General features: G+C 41.9%; 1 protein-coding gene across 1 annotated transcript in view; it reads right to left on the reverse strand.

The window, feature by feature from the left end:
* Positions 1-207: 207 nt before the first annotated feature.
* LOC126484503 (putative ribosome-binding factor A, mitochondrial) overlaps positions 208-18,488 on the reverse strand; it is a 75,509-nt gene continuing 57,228 nt past the window's right edge. Inside the window, exons 5-6 of the mRNA XM_050108040.1 lie at positions 3,287-3,406; positions 208-879 (exon numbers count right to left, since the gene is read on the reverse strand). Coding sequence (XP_049963997.1) covers positions 562-879; positions 3,287-3,406 — 438 coding nt within the window. The 3' untranslated portion in view covers positions 208-561. The remainder of the gene's footprint in view (positions 880-3,286; positions 3,407-18,488) is intronic.

Here is an 18,488-nt window from a genome sequence, read left to right on the forward strand (position 1 = left end):
TTACTGACTGTTGTGGCCCAACGAGGACAGCTTTCTTCCGTTCCTGTTTGATGTTATGTCGGAAACCTGTATGCTCCCAATCATTGAATTCTACACTCCATTTTACTTAATCAGTAACTCCAATTTTTCTCTTCTTTACAACTGAATGATGTATGATGTATTTATCAAGGAACAGTGTTAATTTCAAATAAGGACTGACGCTTCTGATACATGGATTACACTGGAAATGATTGTTTTATGCTTTCACTAAAGGCAACATCGTTACAATATTTGTTAACTATAACAGCTGTTGCTTATATACACAATTCATCAACCACATATTAAACTTTGCCAAGAACCTACTGCCATATGCACCACTCACTAAGCTACGTCATGCCAATAACAGCTAGGTATACAACATAGAAGTCAAATTAAATATAAGTACAGCATTCACTGTAAGATTGCTATTACAGCACCACACTGAAAATATCAATTTTCAACAGCCCAATAACTTTTAAGACATTAATTTTATTTGATTATTATTCCTTGTACATGGAGCAACATCTTTTGAGCACTTACAATTCAGTGTCTTCTTAAATAAGAATCATCATACTCAATAAAATCTTGTTCCTCTTTATCATCATCCAAAAACTGACTGAAGGAACTGTTGTGAGTGACGTTATCCTCATCCAACATGTCCAAATCCACATTGGACCTTGTGCGAGTCTTGTTTTTAAGATTCTTCCGTTGTGTTAGAAATTTACTTAATTCCAATCTTTGTTGCTTTGGAGTTAGATATGCAATATTCTGATCTGTATCACTTTCTGAAAGAGTGCCCAATGGCTTTTCAGGACACTCAAATCTATGAGATGCTTTTGCTTTTTTCATTGACCTCACTATCTGTAAAATGCAACAACATTCAAAAGACTGAAAATAACACAAATACTTTTAGAAGTTGTTATAACAGTATAAAAACAGTAAAAAAATCACTAATGACACTTTCTCATTTCAGATAATTAGTCTCATTTGTGCCATTCATGAATCTTAACTGATACACTCATACTAAGAGAAAGTTGTAATAAATGTTGGGTATTTTTATTACTAACTGAAATCTTTATCAGGCTGTACAGTAAATATTTCCTTAGGACAAAAATCATATTTATAAACTGTTAAATCTCTTAAAGCAGAAATTACCTCAGAATGTTAGTGAATTCTGTATAAACACAATAGAATATTAGCTACATGTTGGAAAGTGAGAAGTTGTCTTCATCCATATGACAATCAAGTCCTGAAATGCACAGTACATAAATGAAAATTTTGTGTGCTGCTTCAGTTCTTAAGATCCTCATGATTGTTTATGAGACAAACTATCTATCAGCTTCAGGCACAAAAAAAGGTATAATTCACACTGCAACACAACAAAGATATTACTCTGGATGAAGATTATGATGCTGCTGCTGCTGATGATGATGATGAATATCAGGAGCAATTTATAGTGATAGTGGTGAGCAAATGAAGCAAACTGAGTTACTATTGAGATCATGAAACAGAGTCAACTGAAAATCTGAAAGAAACTGCTCACAAGGATAACAGAGCTAAATGAAGAATGATGACTTCAGATGGAAAACTGACACACCGCCAAAATTACTCCATACAAAAGCAGAAAAACGATTAAGTGAAGTAGAAATGGTAATATGAACAATGGAAACTCCAGATTGGAAATCCCGAATACTAGAAAAAGGATAGATTTCTAATTACTGTAAAGATAGAATGCTAATTACTGTAAAGATGATCCATTGAGTTGCAGTCTCAACAAAGCAAACCATTACACACACAAGTGGTTTCTCCCAAATCTGTGCTGATTTACTGATGGACACTTACTTTCCTCCACAAAATTTCCTACCAGTTGAACTTACTACGTGCCCTATGTCTCTGCAATGTATCAGTGATCTTGGTCTGTAATTCTGTGCACCCTATCTTTTAACCTTTTTGTAAAAAGGAATTACCTGCACTCTGTTCAGGTCACATGGGACCAGTGCTTTTTTTCTAAAAAAAAAAGTTTGACGGTACTCCGACATTGGATATCATGCAGCGAAAATTACTTATAACTGAAGCATTGGATACCACCCGTCTGCTTTTAGCCATGATGTCAACAACATGCCGGACTAAAAAAAAGGAATAAAAAGAAGAAGAAGAAGAAGAAGAAGAAGAAGAAGAGAGTGAGTATCGGACTCTTCAGTTGACTCCATTTCGAAGATGCGACAACTGTTCTCGACAACTGAATTGCTGGCAGCCAGTTCGCCCGTTAATAGTGGGCGATGGTAGTGCTAAACAGATATGCGATATGATATAGGTTAAAATACGTGTTCGGTAATATTTTCTTGTATTGTTTTGTATGTCAAAGGGTTGATTGGATTGACCTGTTTCATTTGAGGCATATTATAGGTCAATTGAAGTGTACAATACCATTTTCCTTTATTGTTCAGGTGTTGATGGGAATCGCATGCTTCAGTTGAGGGGATGTAAACTGAAGTGCTCAATACCACATTCTCTTGTACGTTTGGGTGTTTCTCAGTATCGCCTACTTCATATGAGCTTCAAAATGCTTGAAACAATCAATGACATCGCTTTTCCCACCAAAAACTGCACTGGTATTGTTCGTATTGCATTTACCAACACGAAAAAACGAAATAAAAAATTTACGTCCGTGAAATAAATCTTTGGCATTCTTCCAAGTTCTCAATGTCGTAAAAAAAAAAGTTTAGTGGACTTCTTAAAAAGAAAATCAACAAATTTGTGATAGTTTCGGTTTTAGCCGTGGCTAAATACATGAAGAAATACAATAACCAGGTGCTGTCAACTGGTTGCCATATTTATTCACGGAATCAACAAATCGCGCTCAACAATGGATCTGAAATAATGCCACTATAGGAATAAGAAGTTCCTCTTATGTCTGTCCTGAATCTATTTTTATATGAATCAGCATAAGAAATTTTCCTATCTTACGTTACTCAGTACATATTTTTACATCATTCTACATTCTACACTTTTCAATTACTATAATAGAGCAAGCATCAACTCAAACACTCATTATTAACCACTTTAAGTTTCTGTTTTTATCCTCAGCTGCATCTAATTTTATGCACATTAACTATAACATGTTATCTATCATGTCCATTCACCTGCAGCTTCATTTTTTATATTATTGTGCAGATTATGTAGTATGAAATGAGCTTAACAATATCATAATTTTTTGTGAAAATGAGTAACTCTTTAGAAAAAAATGACAAATTTGTTTTAAAATTACCTTTTTCATTATTGCACTATGATCAACACCCAACACATCCATTCTCATGACTGGTAAGTCCAGGTCATCATCATCATATTCCACTTCATTTAACAAATCATCTTTACAATCCTTTTTCTCCTAAAAGCAGAAAAAAATTTATAAATGCAACAACAGTAATGATGAAATCTAAGGGAAATAATCCAGTTTACTTTATCAACGTTCGTGTTATATCTTACAGTTACAAAGTAAATATATAAGAAGTAGCACTATCACTAATCTTCAACAGGATTTCTTTTCTTTTACTTTTGCAGTGGTGTTGCTGAAATGGTTTTTTGGGTGCACGACAATTATGACTGTAACTCCCATACATTACATTGTATCAGAAAGCAACTTTTAAGATAAGAAGAGTTTTTTGAGCTGTTGCTTTGAAAGTAAACTTACATATTTACTCCACAAGCCAGCTTACAGTATGTGACAGAGGGTAACTTGTGTACAACTGTCACTTTTCACTGATGACTCAATATGTTCATTTCACAGCAACGTTTCAAGTTTCTTGCATGTAATTTTTTGGCAAAGTCTCCAGCTCCTGCCGAATTCCATTATTTATCCATTCCGGAATATGTCTCCCACCTCCTCGAGTTGCACTAAGCAAGTCAGTGATGAATGCTCATGTAGATGTCTGCTGTTGTGAGCACAATTTATTTGGCTTTTTACACTGATACAGTAGAAACAAACTGGAAAGACAAAAACATACAAGTCTGATGTCACACAAACAGAAGATAGCTGGGCAATATTAAACTCCATACGGAGTCCAAGATCACAGCTAAATTTGTCAACAGATAGCAGCTGGTAAAGAGAACATTCAACTGAGCTGGAGCACAAGAGAATGAGAGTTCTGCGCAGCTGGTGCATGATTATAGCTGATCGAAGATCACGGGGTCCTGTCAGGTGACATGTTGTGAGCTCCGGGGGTGTGCTTTTCTCCAGAGTACTTCTTGTGAAGACAGCTTGTAGATTGCAGCACCACTGGCAGTGAGGGCTGGAGGTAGGGATCAATCTCCAACAACTGTGACAGCTCCATGTCACTGTCAGAGTTCATTACTACAGCTTGGAAGTAAGTGTCAGAGCAGGAGGGGTAGAGGTGTTAGTGTGCCTAGCCTTGGGCAGCAATGTGTCCCATCTATTACTGTCCGAGCACTAATCAGTGAACACCAGTGTCCAATATTTATGCTACATCATCCTAAGTTCAGCTGAGATGGAAGCTGCTCTGTCTCTTCACTAGGTTTTCATGCTCTCTTATTTATGTTTGTTCCTTGATTACAGAAAACTCTTAAGTTCCTGGCATGACATAACATCTTTGTGTCTTCAAAATTGAATGTGTGTCCCTCAACACAAATGTGCTCCACCAATGCTGACTTGTGTGTGCAGCTGAGGTGGAAGTTCCTGGCATGTTCTACTCACCTCTCTAACATGAGCTGTGTGTGGCCAATGTATTGGTGGTCTTAAAACATGTAATGCAAGACACACTTTGTGTTCACAGTCCTACGGGATATTTTATGGAGCCCAAGATGTCTCTAATTTTGCAGACAGGGTGAAAATCACTTTCTCTTCCTGGTTAGTACCAGTGTACATTAAAGGAATGACAGGCACTCGCTTTCATCTTTTCCTTTTTCTTCTTGTTCACGCACTCACTTTCTAGTCACCTGTACTGAACACATTTTATTTGTCCCTCAGAAAACACATTACAGTGCAATTCCTCCACCTGGTGATACTCCACAAGATGAAAGACATGATCCTGAGTGGATAAATAACAGTATCTGATAAGACCCAGACACTCCATCAGAAGATGACCAGTAAGTAATGATTTTGAAAGTAAGACATTGTCAACCGACCTGAGCAAAAACCCTAAGAGATTTTGGTTATATGTTAAATCAGTAAGTGGGTCAAAATCATCTATTCATTCTCTCAGTGACCACACTGGCACCGAAACTGAAGATAACAGAGAGAAGGCTGAAATACTGGATTCGGTTTTCCGAAGTTGTTTCACCGTGGAAGATCTTAACACTTTCCCTCCTCTCAATCATCATATGAATGTCAAAATGGTAGAGACTGAGATAACTGATCGCAGAATTGAAAAGCAGCTACAATCACTTAGTAGTGGAAAGGTGTCAGGACCAGATGAGATACCTATAACATTCTATGAAGATTATGTGAAAGAACTTGCTCGCCTTCTAGCAGCAATTTATTGTAGATTGCTTGAGCAATGAAAGATACCTAATGACTGGAAAAAAGCGCAGGTCATTCCTGTTTTTAAGAAAGGCTGTAAAGACAGATCCAGACAGTTATAGACCTATACTGTTGACATCAGTCTGTTGTAGAATTACAGAACATGTTTTACGCTCAAGAATTATGATATTTTTGGAAAATGAACATCTCTATAAAAATAAACATTGATTCCACAAACAGAGACCCTGCAAAACTCAGCTCGCTCTGTTCCTCCACGAGATCCACAGCACACTGGACAATGGCACTAAGGTTGCTGTCATTTTCCTTGATTTCAGTAACGTGTTTGACACTGTCCAAAATAGCCATTTAATGAAAAAAAATTGAGCTTATGGAGTATCGAAGCAGACTTGTGACTGGATTCAAGACTTTCTTGCAGACAGAATTTAACATGTCGCTCTTAACGGAACAAAATCAAGAGATGTAAAGTTAATATCCGGAGTACCACACGGAAGTGTGATAGGTCTGTTGCTGTTTGCAGTATATATAAATGATCTAGCAGAAAGCATCGGATGCTCTTTAAGGCTATTTGCAGATGATGCAGTTGTCTATACCAAACTAGCAACGCCAGAAGATAGTAAGAATTTGCAGAATGACCTGCAAAGGACTGACGAATGGTGCACGCTATGACAGCTGATTATGAAAATGTCAATAAATCTAACACATGGCGCATACACAGGAAAAGAAATCCTCTACTGTACAGATACACTATTGATTACAAACAGCTGGAGACAGCATCTGCCACAATATATCTAGGCTTAACTACCCAGAGCGACCATTAGGGGAATGACCCCATAAAACAGATGGTGGGAAACGCAGATACCAGACTCAGATTCATCAGAAGAATCTTAAGGAACTGTAACGCATCCATGAAAGTAGTGGCTTATAAGGCACTTGTTCACCTGATTCTTGAGTATTGGTCATTATTGTGGGATCCCTATCAGGTAGGACTGATAGAGGAGATAGAGAAGATCCAACGGAGAGTGGTACGTTTCTTCATCATGGGATCGTTTAGGTGGCAAGAGAGCATTACGGAGATGCTAAACTAACTCCACTGGCAGAAGTTAGAAGAGAGTTTTTGTGCATCACCGAGAGAGTTACTATTGAAATTTCAGGACAGCTCTTTTCAGGAGTTGGACAACATATTACCTCCCACCACATACACCTCGCATATGGACCATGAGGAGAAAATTTGAGAAATTAGAACCAAGACACAGGCTTACCGACAATCATTCATCCCATGCACTATTTGCGAGTGGAACAGGGTTGGAGGGATCACACAGTGGTATCAAATGTACCCTCTGCCACACACCATTAGGTGATTGACAAAGTGTGCTGTTAGTACTGTGTTCTGGGACAATTTGTTGTTGTTTCACACACATTGTCCAATTCTGGACACATGTTTATAGGGACTTTTTTCATCCATTTCCAGTCAGGAATCCATCCCTGCAGTTTGTCAGTTTTATTAATGTTCATCCCATATAAAGAAAGGTGGTTGTTTAACGTTTTTGACAGAAAGCTCAAAAAGTTTGTGACGAAGCAAGCTGGGATATGTTTACTTCCCCTCTTGTTTTGCCATCTGCCTCCTAAAAATTCATTTTTTTTTTTTCCATTTTTGAATTAATTACTATTAACATACATGAATATAATCTGAATTTTCATAAAAGAGAAAGATTGGCCCTCAGTTTTAAAGATATAACACCAGATCTAATTTTGCACTTAGTTTTATGTATGTAACTGATTTTCTAATTTATTTCAACTATTCCTAGTTAGTATCTTTCGTTATAGGGTGAAATCAATAATTGTTTCGTAACTTAAATTCTATTGTTGACATATAAAAAAATATAAATTCTATACTAATTATAAATATTTGGGAGACAAAACAATAGCATTCTTAAATGATTTATTCGGCTCTATGTCCAACGCTCTGTTTCCACCGCAACATACGATATCATGTGCGAGTGCTCCGCCCTTGCGGGCAACATTGTGACCTGCGTTACCGACCTACTGTCAGAATACGACTCGGCAACGCAACTCCGCCAGGACAACGAGAAGCTCAAACAATCGACATCTACATCCACATCTACATGGATACTCTGCAAATCAGATTCAAGTGCCTGGCAGAGGGTTCATCGAACCACCTTCACAATTCTCTATTATTCCAATCTCGTACAGAGCAAGGAAAGAATGAACACCTATACCTTTCTGTACGAGCTCTGATTTCCCTTATTTTATCGTGGTGTTTGTTCCCCCCCTATGTAGGTCGGTGTCAACTATATATTTTCGCATTCGGAGGAGAAAGTTGCTGATTGGAATTTCGTGAGAAGATTCCGTCACAATGAAAAACGCCTTTCTTTTAATGATGTACAGCCCAAATCCTGTATCATTTCTGTGACACTCTCTCCCATCTTTTGCAATAATACAAAACATGTTGCCTTTCTTTGAACTTTTTCGATGTACTCCGTCAGTCCTATCTGGTAAGGATCCCACACCGCGCAGCAGTATTCTAAAAGAGGATGGACAAGTGTAGTGTAGGCAGTCTCCTTAGTAGGTCTGTTACATTTTCTAAGTGTCCTGCCAATAAAACACAGTCTTTGGCTAGCCTTCCCCACAACATTTTCTATGTGTTTCTTCCAATTTAAGTTGTTCATAATTGTAATACCAAGGTATTTAGTTGAATTTACAGCTTTTAGATTAGACTGATTTATCGTGTAACCGAAGTTTACGAGTTCCTTTTAGCACTAATACGGATTACCTCACACTTTTCATTATTTAGGGTCAACTGCCAATTTTCGCACCATTCAGATACCTTTTCTAAATCTTTTTGCAGTTTGTTTTGATCTTCCGATGACTTTATTAGTGGATAAACGACAGCGTCATCTGCAAACAACCAAAGACAGCTACTCAGATTGTCTCCAAAATCGTTTGTATAGATAAGGAACAGCAAAGGGCCTATGACACTACCTTGGGGAATGCCAGAAATCACCTCTGTTTTACTCAATGACTTACCATCAATTACTACAAACTGTGACCTCTCTGACAGGAAATCACAAATCCAGTCATATAACTGAGACGATATTCCATAAGCAAGCAATTTCACTATGAGCCGCTTGTGTGTTACAGTGCCAAAAGCCTTCCAGAAATCCAGAAATACGGAATCTATCTGAAATCCCTTGTCAATAGCACTCAACACTTCATGAGAATAAAGAGCTGGTTGTGTTTCACAGGGAAGATGTTTTCTAAACCCATGTTGACTGTGTGTCAATAGACCGTTTTCTTCAAGGTAATTCATAATGTTCTAACACAATATATGTTCTAAAATCTTGCTGCATATTGACGTTAATGATATAGGCCGGTAATTTAGTGGATTTCTCCTACTACCTTTCTTGAATGTTGTTGTGACCTGTGCAACTTTCCAGTCTTTGGGTACTGATCTTTCGTTGAGCGAATGGTTGTATATGATTGTTAAGTATGGAGCTAATGCATCAGCATACTCCGAAAGGAACCTAATTGGTATATAGCCTGGACCAGAAGACTTGCTCTTATTAAGTGATTTAAGTTGTTTCACTACTCTAAGGATATTTACTTCTACGTTACTCATGTTGGCAGCTGTTCTCGATTCGAATTCTGGAATATTTACTTCGTCCTCCTTTGTGAAGGCATTTCAGAAGGCTGTGTTTAGTAACTCTGCTTTGGCAGCACTGTCTTCGATAGTATCTCCATTGCTATCACGCAGAGAAGGCATTGATTGTTTCTTGCCGCTAACATACTTCACATACGACCAGACTCTGTTTGGATTTTCTACCAGGTTTCGAGACAAAGTTTCGTTGTGGAAACTGTTACAAGCATCACACATTGAAGTCCGCACTAAATTTCGAGTTTCTGTAAAAGATTGCCAATCTTGGGGATTTTGCATCTGTTTAAATTTGGCATGTTTGTTTGGTTGTTTCTGCAACAGTGTTCTAACCCGTTTTGTGTACCAAGGAGGATCAGCTCCACCATTTGTTAATTTATATGGTATAAATCTCTCAACTGCTGCCGATACTATTTCTTTGAATTTAAACCACATCTGGTATATTTGGAATGAGTGGAGATTGTCTCTCAGGAAGGCATCAACTGAATTTTTATCTGCTTTTTTGAATAGGTATATTTTTCACTTATTTTTTGACGATTTTGGGATTACAATATTCAATGTCACTACGACAACCCTGTGTTCACTAATCCCTGAATCAGTTTTGATGCTTGTTATTAACTCAGGGTTATTTGTTGCTAAGCGGTCAAGTGTGTTTTCACAACTGTTTACTATTCACGTGGGCTCATGAACTAACTGCTCGAAATAATTTTCAGAGAACGCGTTTAGCACAATTTCGGATTATATTTTATGTGTACCTCTGGAATTAAACACAGGAATTAAACATGTATTTTTGCCAACATATCAAGGGTAAATTGAAGTCACCACCAACTATAATGGTATGAGTCGGGTATGTGTTTGAAATAAAACTCAAGTTTTCTTTGAACCTTTCAGCAACAGTGTCATCTGAATTGGGGGGTCAGTAAAAGGATCCAATTCCGGTTGTCAACAATGACCTCTGCCCATACTAACTCACAGGAAGTATCTACTTCAATTTCGCGACAAGTTAAACTACTTCTGACAGCAACAAACATACCACCGCCAACCATGTTTAGCCTATCCTTTCGGAACACCGTGAGGTTTTTCGCAAAAATTTCGGCTGAGCTTATATTCAGCTTTGCCAGCTTTCAGTGCCTATAATGAGTTGAGCATCAGTGCTTTCTACTAGTGCTTGGAGCTCTGGTACTTTCCCAACACTGCAACGACAGTTTACAACTGTTATAACAATGGTTCCTGTATCTATGTTCTCCCTGTGTTTAGCCTGCACCCTTTGTGACTGTAGCCCTTCTTCTGTTTTCCCGAGACCCTCTGACCTAAAAAACCGCCCAGTCCATGCCACGCGGCCCCTGCTACCCGTGTAGCCGCCTCCTGCGTCTAGTGGACACCTGACCTATTCAGCAAAACCCGAAACCCAACCACCCTTTGGCGCAAGTCAAGGAATCTGCAGCCTACACGGTTGCAGAACCGTCTGAGCCGCTGATTCAGGCCCTCCACTTGGCTCTGTACCAGAGGTCTGCAATTGGTCCTGTCAACTATGCTGAAAATGGCCAGCTCTGCTTTCATTTTGCAAGCAAGACTGGCAGCCTTTACCATTTCTGTTAGCCACTCAAAACCAGAGAGAATCTCTTCTGATGCAAAGTGACACACATCCTCGGTACCGACGTGATCAACCACCTGCAGTTGGCTGCACCCTGTGCTCTTCATGGCACCCGGGAGGACCCTTTCCACATCTGGAATGACTCCACCCGGTATGCACATGGAGAGCACATTGGTTTTCTTACCCTTCTTGTCAGCCAAGTCTCTAAGGGGCCCCATAACGCGCCTAACATTGGAGCTCCCAACTACCAATAATCCCACCATCTGCAATTGCCCGGATCTTGCACACTGAATGGTTTCCTCTGAAACAAGATAGGCGACAGCATCTGGATCAACGACAGTGTCATCCACAGACAGCACCTGGGACCTGTTTGTCGGACAAACCGGGGAGGCCTTTACGTGCGGCCACATGGGAAGTCTTTCGCTGCATTGCATCCATTTACAGCAAGCTTGTCACAGCTCGTACCTCGCTTCTGAAACTGCAGTCCATAACGCCACCACCTAAACAAGATTGATCAGCTGAGCCTAGCTCGAACTCTCGCCAGGTTAATCCACAAACTTTACTTGCGTGTGACGTTCCAACCCCCCCGTCGCACTCGCCTCATCAAGTGCCGTGTGTTTCAAACAGTGATGCTAATGGCAGTTATGTGCGCATTGCGACCACGTCCACCTCTTGGACAGCTACCGTGCATGTTGATAAACATTCCCTCTCTGTCACTTACTGGCCACATGACCCAGCGCCAATTGTGGCCCCACATGTGATGCCAGCACTGCTCTCGCCCATGCCGGTTGTCCAGTGCACGGTTAACAACGGACAGTCGCCGCCCATCCCCTTCACTGGGTGCTGTGTGTGCACCCACCCCCTCCACACAAGCGCACACCGCGCTCCCGTAAGAGACGTGACTTTTGAGTTACCCTTCCCCACTCGCACTGATGGCTACACCTCATCACGCCCTACTCATGCGAATATTCGGTGCCAGGACATAACCAATCTCATGTGCAGTTCTCAGTTTCTTCCATCACTGACGGACCGACACACAAGATAGTTACCACTGCCGGCCCTCTTATTAGGCATAAGGTCCGACGCCTCAACCCTATCAAGTTGCGCACGGCCCGGCAGCAGATTAATGAACTTTTGGCGGCAGGTGTTTTGCAACCTTCAGACAGCAACTGGCCTTCACCAATCCACCTTGTCTCCAAACACAACAGATCTTTTCCAATGCGTGGCGATTACAGACGCTTAAACGCTCGTGCCGTCATGGACAATTACCCAGTGCTGAACATCAATGACTTCACTCAAATGTTATCGGGCGCCACAATTTTCAGTGTTACTGACCGAAAATGCGCCTACCTCCAGATTCCCGTGGTGCTGGAAGACATTCCTAAAATGGCTATTATCACGCCGCTCAGTTTATTCCAATACCACTTCATGCCATTCGCCCTAAAGAATGAGGCACAAACGTGGCAACATTTCATTGATTCTATCTTGTGACAGTTCGAGTTTTGCTTTGCTTATCTGGATGACATTCTCGTTTTTAGCAGCTCAGCAGAGGAACAAGAAAATCATATGTCTACGATCCTCCAGACCTTGAACTCCAATGGTGTCGAGGTCAACAAAGACAAGAGGGCTACACTGTTTCCTCGGCACCACCAATTACTATCGTTGCCATCTGCCTTCCGCCACCGCTGTTCAGGAACCCCTGATGGACGCGCTATCTGGCAAACAAACTTCCACTATCAAAACCGTCTATTGGACTGCTCCGATGCTAGAGGCCTTCAAGGCTCTGAAGACTTCTTTAGCACACAATGTGACACTCGCGCACCCTGACCCCTTGGCCGAGTTATTCTTCACTATGGATGGCAGCGACATCGCGGTGGGGGCAGTGTTGCAACAACGCAAGGATGACACAGTTTCTCCCCTTCACTTATTCACCAAGAAACTATCTATGGCTCAGAGAAACTACTCTGCATTCGATAGAGAGCTCCTTGCTGTTTACAAGGCACTCAAACATTTCCGCCCCGATGTCGAGGGATGTTGGTTTTTCATCTTCACCGATCACAAATCACTGGCAGAAGCATTCTGCAACCCACCTGAGGATCCATCCCTTCGACGTTACCGCCACTTCGACCTGGTTTCTCAATTCACAACGGACGTCTATTACATCAAGGGTGCAGATAACGTTGCTGGGGATTTCTTCTCGTGTATCAGTGCTGTTTTCCGCATTGTTGATCTTTCCTATCTGGCCTCCCTCCAAGCTACTGACGAAGATTCTCAGGCTCTCCTACAAACCCACAAACATCATTTGTTTTCACAAAGGCTAAATTCCCTGGCATTTCCGACGAGGTGTCGTGTGATTCTTCAACTGGTAACCTACGCCCTTTGCTCCAACCTGGGCTGCGCCAACAGGTTTTTGACGCCCCGCATAACCTAGCCCACCCAGGCATTCGAGCCACCACACATCTCGTGTCAGAACTTTTGTTTGGAAGAATATCAAACGGGACTGTCAAACCTGGGCACCCAGCTGCGTCGCTTGCCAGCGCAACAAGATCAGCTGCCACACCTCACCGCCTCTGGGCAAGTTCAACATTCCTGCAGGACATTCCCGCAGGACGATTCTGCCATGTACGTATTGATCTGATAGGGCCTCTTCCTCCTTTGGAGGGCCATAGATATATCTTATCAACTATCGACCGTTTGTCTCGCTGGGTCGAGGCTGTCCCTCTCCCTAACATTACTGCTGAGATGGTAGCCAAGGCTTTCATTGGCTCGTGGATCGTTTGTTTCAGGTGCCCGACCACTATCACCACTGATCAGTGTCAACAGTTCGCATCCTCCCCTTTCACCATCGTCTGCAATATCTGCGGTATTCAAAAAATACACACTACTGCCTACCACCCACAAAGCAATGGGTTGGTGGAGAGATGGCACCACACCCTCAAGATGGCCCTTTGATGCCATGATTGTCTCTGGTCAGAACCTCTCCCATGGGTGTTACTTGGTCTACACTCGACCTATAAACCTGACCTACAGGGGACAATATCCCAATTTGTTTTCGGTGAGAATCCGGTCTTACCGGGGGAACTTATTCCTCCCCAGGTTAGCGAGGATCTTCCCCCTCGCCAGATTTCATTAGCCAGATGCGCATGCATTTTCAACAAACGCGTTGCACCTGCCCATCAGTCACTCACCACTCGAGACTTAATGTTCCCACCGCACTCTCCGATTGCTCCCACATCATGCTGCGTGATGATGCGGTTACGCAGCCTCTTCAACCTCTTTATCTTGGCCCCTAAAAAAATCCTGGGGCGGGGGGACACAACTTTTGATATCATGATTAAAGACCGCACACAGACAGTTTCTCTGCATCACCTGAAACCGGCTTTCGTCAACCCTGATGGTCTCACATCGCCGCAGTCAGACTCTGCAGACGATCCATCCTTGATTGAGAACAAAGACGTGCTCCCATCAAGCTCAGCACACACCTCTCCCGCCGAAGACTGTTCACCACCATTCGCTGGTTTCCCGACCTCGCCCCCTGTTTCACCCTGCACAGGTTTCGCGCCCTCACCTCCAACATTGGAGACACACACAGCTACTACCAGTTTGTCCTGCAGCGTGCTGCTGCACTGAGTGAACGACATTTCTATGGTGACATTCAACGACCGAGTGCTCATTCTTTTGACAGATACTGAGGTACCGTCATCAGACGGTCCCTTACATGTCAACATTGCACACAACCTCACACTCCCGCGCGAGTGTGACCGAGCATCTCTATGTGCTTTCATTTCTATAGACGGCTCGATCCACTTAAGAGCCACACTCACCTCCACCATGCCATCGACCGCCCTGCCCACTTACTGTCAGGCCGGCCGCCGTCTCATCCGACCACTGTGGCTGGCTGACTATGAAGTGGACCTGCCTCTCGCCTGCACAACCCACCTCGTTCAAGATGGAAGTACCTGTGGTGCGCCTGCCTACGCACACGATTTCCACTGACACCGACGCCCTCACCCTCAGACATCTGTTGTACTCCTTACTGGAGAAGGGGGGGGGGCGGGGGGGGGGGGGGGGGGCTGTGTGGCGTCGACAGCAGTTGATATCGACCATGAAACTTAATGTCTGTGAACCCTAAATGCTCTGTCAATCCTCCATCTTAACTTTACTTTGGTCAGTTCTTTGTTATACTTCATTCTGTACGGACGCAGTATCAAGTGTAAATATATACAAGCTATGACATAGGTGGGAATTAAGATTTCTATATGCCCATTACTGATCCCTTTCTCATAAATGTGCAGTTTAAGTACGTATTATTGTGATGATATACAAGGGCCCAATTTCTGGTCCCAAGTCAGTCAGTCCACGGCTGATTTTCAGACGAGAAACCTGTGTTGGTTAGAACAACAACAATGCTTCAACTTAACTGTGGAATAAGGGTTGAGCAATTAGGTCATGTGTAAAAACAATGACAGTGTCTGTTCCATAGGTACCTTTCTATTCTTCAAGAATTGTGAATGTTGTTAGGTTTTTACTGCTCATAGATAGTAAACTACTGTAGCAGTATTTGGAGGTTCTGCACACTATTAATGAGGCTTATCAAAAGTTAAACAATAGTGCACTGGCCACATAACTGTGTATTATCTGGGGGTTGTGATCAGTGAAATTGAAGTACTGTGAAACACAACTGTGTACCTGTCACCTACATTATTTACAGTAGTCAGTGTCAGAATCCACAACCAATTTCTCAGCCAGTGTAGCATTGTAGTATGTCGACACCGAGGACAACAAACGAAGAAACAAAGTAGCTGAACCGCTACAAGTTCTTGACCAATTTACTTCAAATGTTTATATGATACTGTACTAAACATTCAGAGGGCATGGGCTAGATATTTTTTAAATAACAAGGTAAAGGTTTTCTGTTAAAACTGGCAGCAAGAAAGGAAATGCTCTGCAGTGAAAACGTCTGGTTTAGTTTTCTTTCTCACAGTCAGTTGTGACTATGATAGTGGTGCATTTAAACCATTAGACAAACTGCTTCTCTAATGTATATTCTTTCTGCTTACATAATTATAATACTTAGCACAAATTGTATATACAACAATGTGCGGTTTCATTTTCTTCCTCACAGGTGGTTTCAATAGAAACCAGAAACGTTGTGTTCACACCTCATTGGCTTGTAATAAGAATACTCCTAGGGAATCTGAATCATCTAATACTTTCTAAGGCCACCTGTCTGCAGGTTACAAGTATGTGAAACACTGTCACTGAAGCTCCTATCCTCGTATATCCAGCAGCTGGGGAGGTGTCCCTCATACCCTGCATACCAGTGATCCCAACTGATTTGCCCATTCATTTTAAGCAACTTCAATTCCCAATCAAGGTTTGTTTGCAACAACAATGTACAAGGCTGAGTTCCGAGAGAAGGGGAAGGAAATGACACAGAGAGAGGGGATGAGGAGGAGGAGGATATGGACACAGAGCAGGCAGGAGAAGCTGGAGGAAGATAGAGAGATGGATGGATGGAGGGAGGGAGGGAGGGAGGGAGGGAGGGAGGGAGGGAGGGAGAGAGAGAGAGAGAGAGAGAGAGAGAGAGGCCAATGCCATTACCCTGAGCTTGCGGGATAGAACTTTAAAAAATTTATGCGTACACTACAAAATTATTCTGCAACATAACAGAATAAAACAGGGTGCACAACTTAATGGAACAGGAAACTATCTACTAACTCACTCTTATAGGAACATACACTCTCATAATTTTTATAGTAAACCACACTGATGCACAAAACCTCTTGTGGCATTTAGCACTAAAGATGTATCATCATCAAAGTGACACTTTTGCACTAACTAAGCAAATAAGTCATGAAACATACTACTCCTACTTGGGTCTTCTGTATTTCCTCCATTAATCCCATATGGTGACAGTTACACACTTATGAGCAATACTGATAATACCCGTGGTCTAGGGGTAGCGTCTTTGATTCATAATCAAAACGTCTTCGGTCCCGGGTTCGATCCCCGCCACTGCCTAAATCTTGATAAATAATCAGCATTGGCGGCTGAAGACTTCCGGCATAAGAAGTCGGCCTCATTCTGCCAACGGCCTTGTCAAAGAGGGCGGAGGGGCGGATAGAGGTTCAGGGCACTCTCTTGTCCTAGTGGTGGGAAATTGCCCCTAAAGGCGGAAGAATCAGCAATGATCAACGACATGAGGATGCAGAAGGGAATGGAAACCACTGCATTAAAGACACGTAACGTGTATCCACAGGACATGTGGCCTGTAATTGAAGAAGTGTCATGATGATCTCTCCATTGGCAAAATATTCCGGAATAGTCCCCCATTCGGATCTCCGGGAGGGGACTGCCAAGGGGGACGTTACCATGAGAAAAAGATTGAATAATCAATGAAAGGATAACGTTCTACGAGTCGGGGCATGGAATGTCAGAAGCTCGAACGTGGCAGGGAAACTATAAAATCTGAAAAGGGAAATGCAAAGGCTCATTCTAGATATAGTAGGGGTCAGTGAAGTGAAGTGGAAGGAAGACAAGGATTTCTGGTCAGATGAGTATCAGGTAATATCAACAGCAGCAGAAAATGGTATAACAGGTGTAGGATTCGTTATGAATAGGAAGGTAGGGCAGAGGGTGTGTTACTGTGAACAGTTCAGTGAGCGGGTTGTTCTAATCAGAATCGACAGCAGACCAACACCGACAACGATAGTTCAGGTATACATGCCGACGTCGCAAGCTGAAGATGAACAGATAGAGAAAGCGTATGAGGATATTGAAAGGGTAATGCAGTATGTAAAGGGGGACGAAAATCTAATAGTCATGGGTGACTGGAATGCAGTTGTAGGGGAAGGAGTAGAAGAAAAGGTTACAGGAGAATATGGGCTTGGGACAAGGAATGAAAGAGGAGAAAGACTAATTGAGTTCTGTAACAAGTTTCAGCTAGTAATAGCGAATACCCTGTTCAAGAATCACAAGAGGAGGAGGTATACTTGGAAAAGGCCGGGAGATACGGGAAGATTTCAATTAGATTACATCATGGTCAGACAGAGATTCCGAAATCAGATACTGGATTGTAAGGCGTACCCAGGAGCAGATATGGACTCAGATCACAATATAGTAGCGATGAAGAGTAGGCTGAAGTTCAAGACATTAGTCAGGAAGAATCAATACATAAAGAAGTGGGATAAGGAAGTACTAAGGAATGACAAGATACGTTTGAAGTTCTCTAACGCTATAGATACAGCAATAAGGAATAGCGCAGTAGGCAGTACAGTTGAAGAGGAATGGACATCTCTAAAAAGGGCCATCACAGAAGTTGGGAAGGAAAACATAGGTACAAAGAAGGTAGCTGCGAAGAAACCATGGGTAACAGAAGAAATACTTCAGTTGATTGATGAAAGGAGGAAGTACAAATATGTTCTGGGAAAATCAGGAATACAGAAATACAAGTTGCTGAGGAATGAAATAAATAGGAAGTGCTGGGAAGCTAAGACGAAATGGCTGCAGGAAAAATGTGAAGACATCGAAAAAGATATGATTGTTGGAAGGACAGACTCAGCATACAGGAAAGTCAAAACAACCTTTGGTGACATTAAAAGCAACGGTGGTAACATTAAGAGTGCAACAGGAATTCCACTGTTAAATGCAGAGGAGAGAGCAGATAGGTGGAAAGAATACATTTAAAGCCTCTATGAGGGTGAAGA

This window comes from Schistocerca serialis, chromosome 6 (assembly GCF_023864345.2).
Source record: "Schistocerca serialis cubense isolate TAMUIC-IGC-003099 chromosome 6, iqSchSeri2.2, whole genome shotgun sequence".
Lineage (NCBI taxonomy): Eukaryota > Metazoa > Arthropoda > Insecta > Orthoptera > Acrididae > Schistocerca > Schistocerca serialis.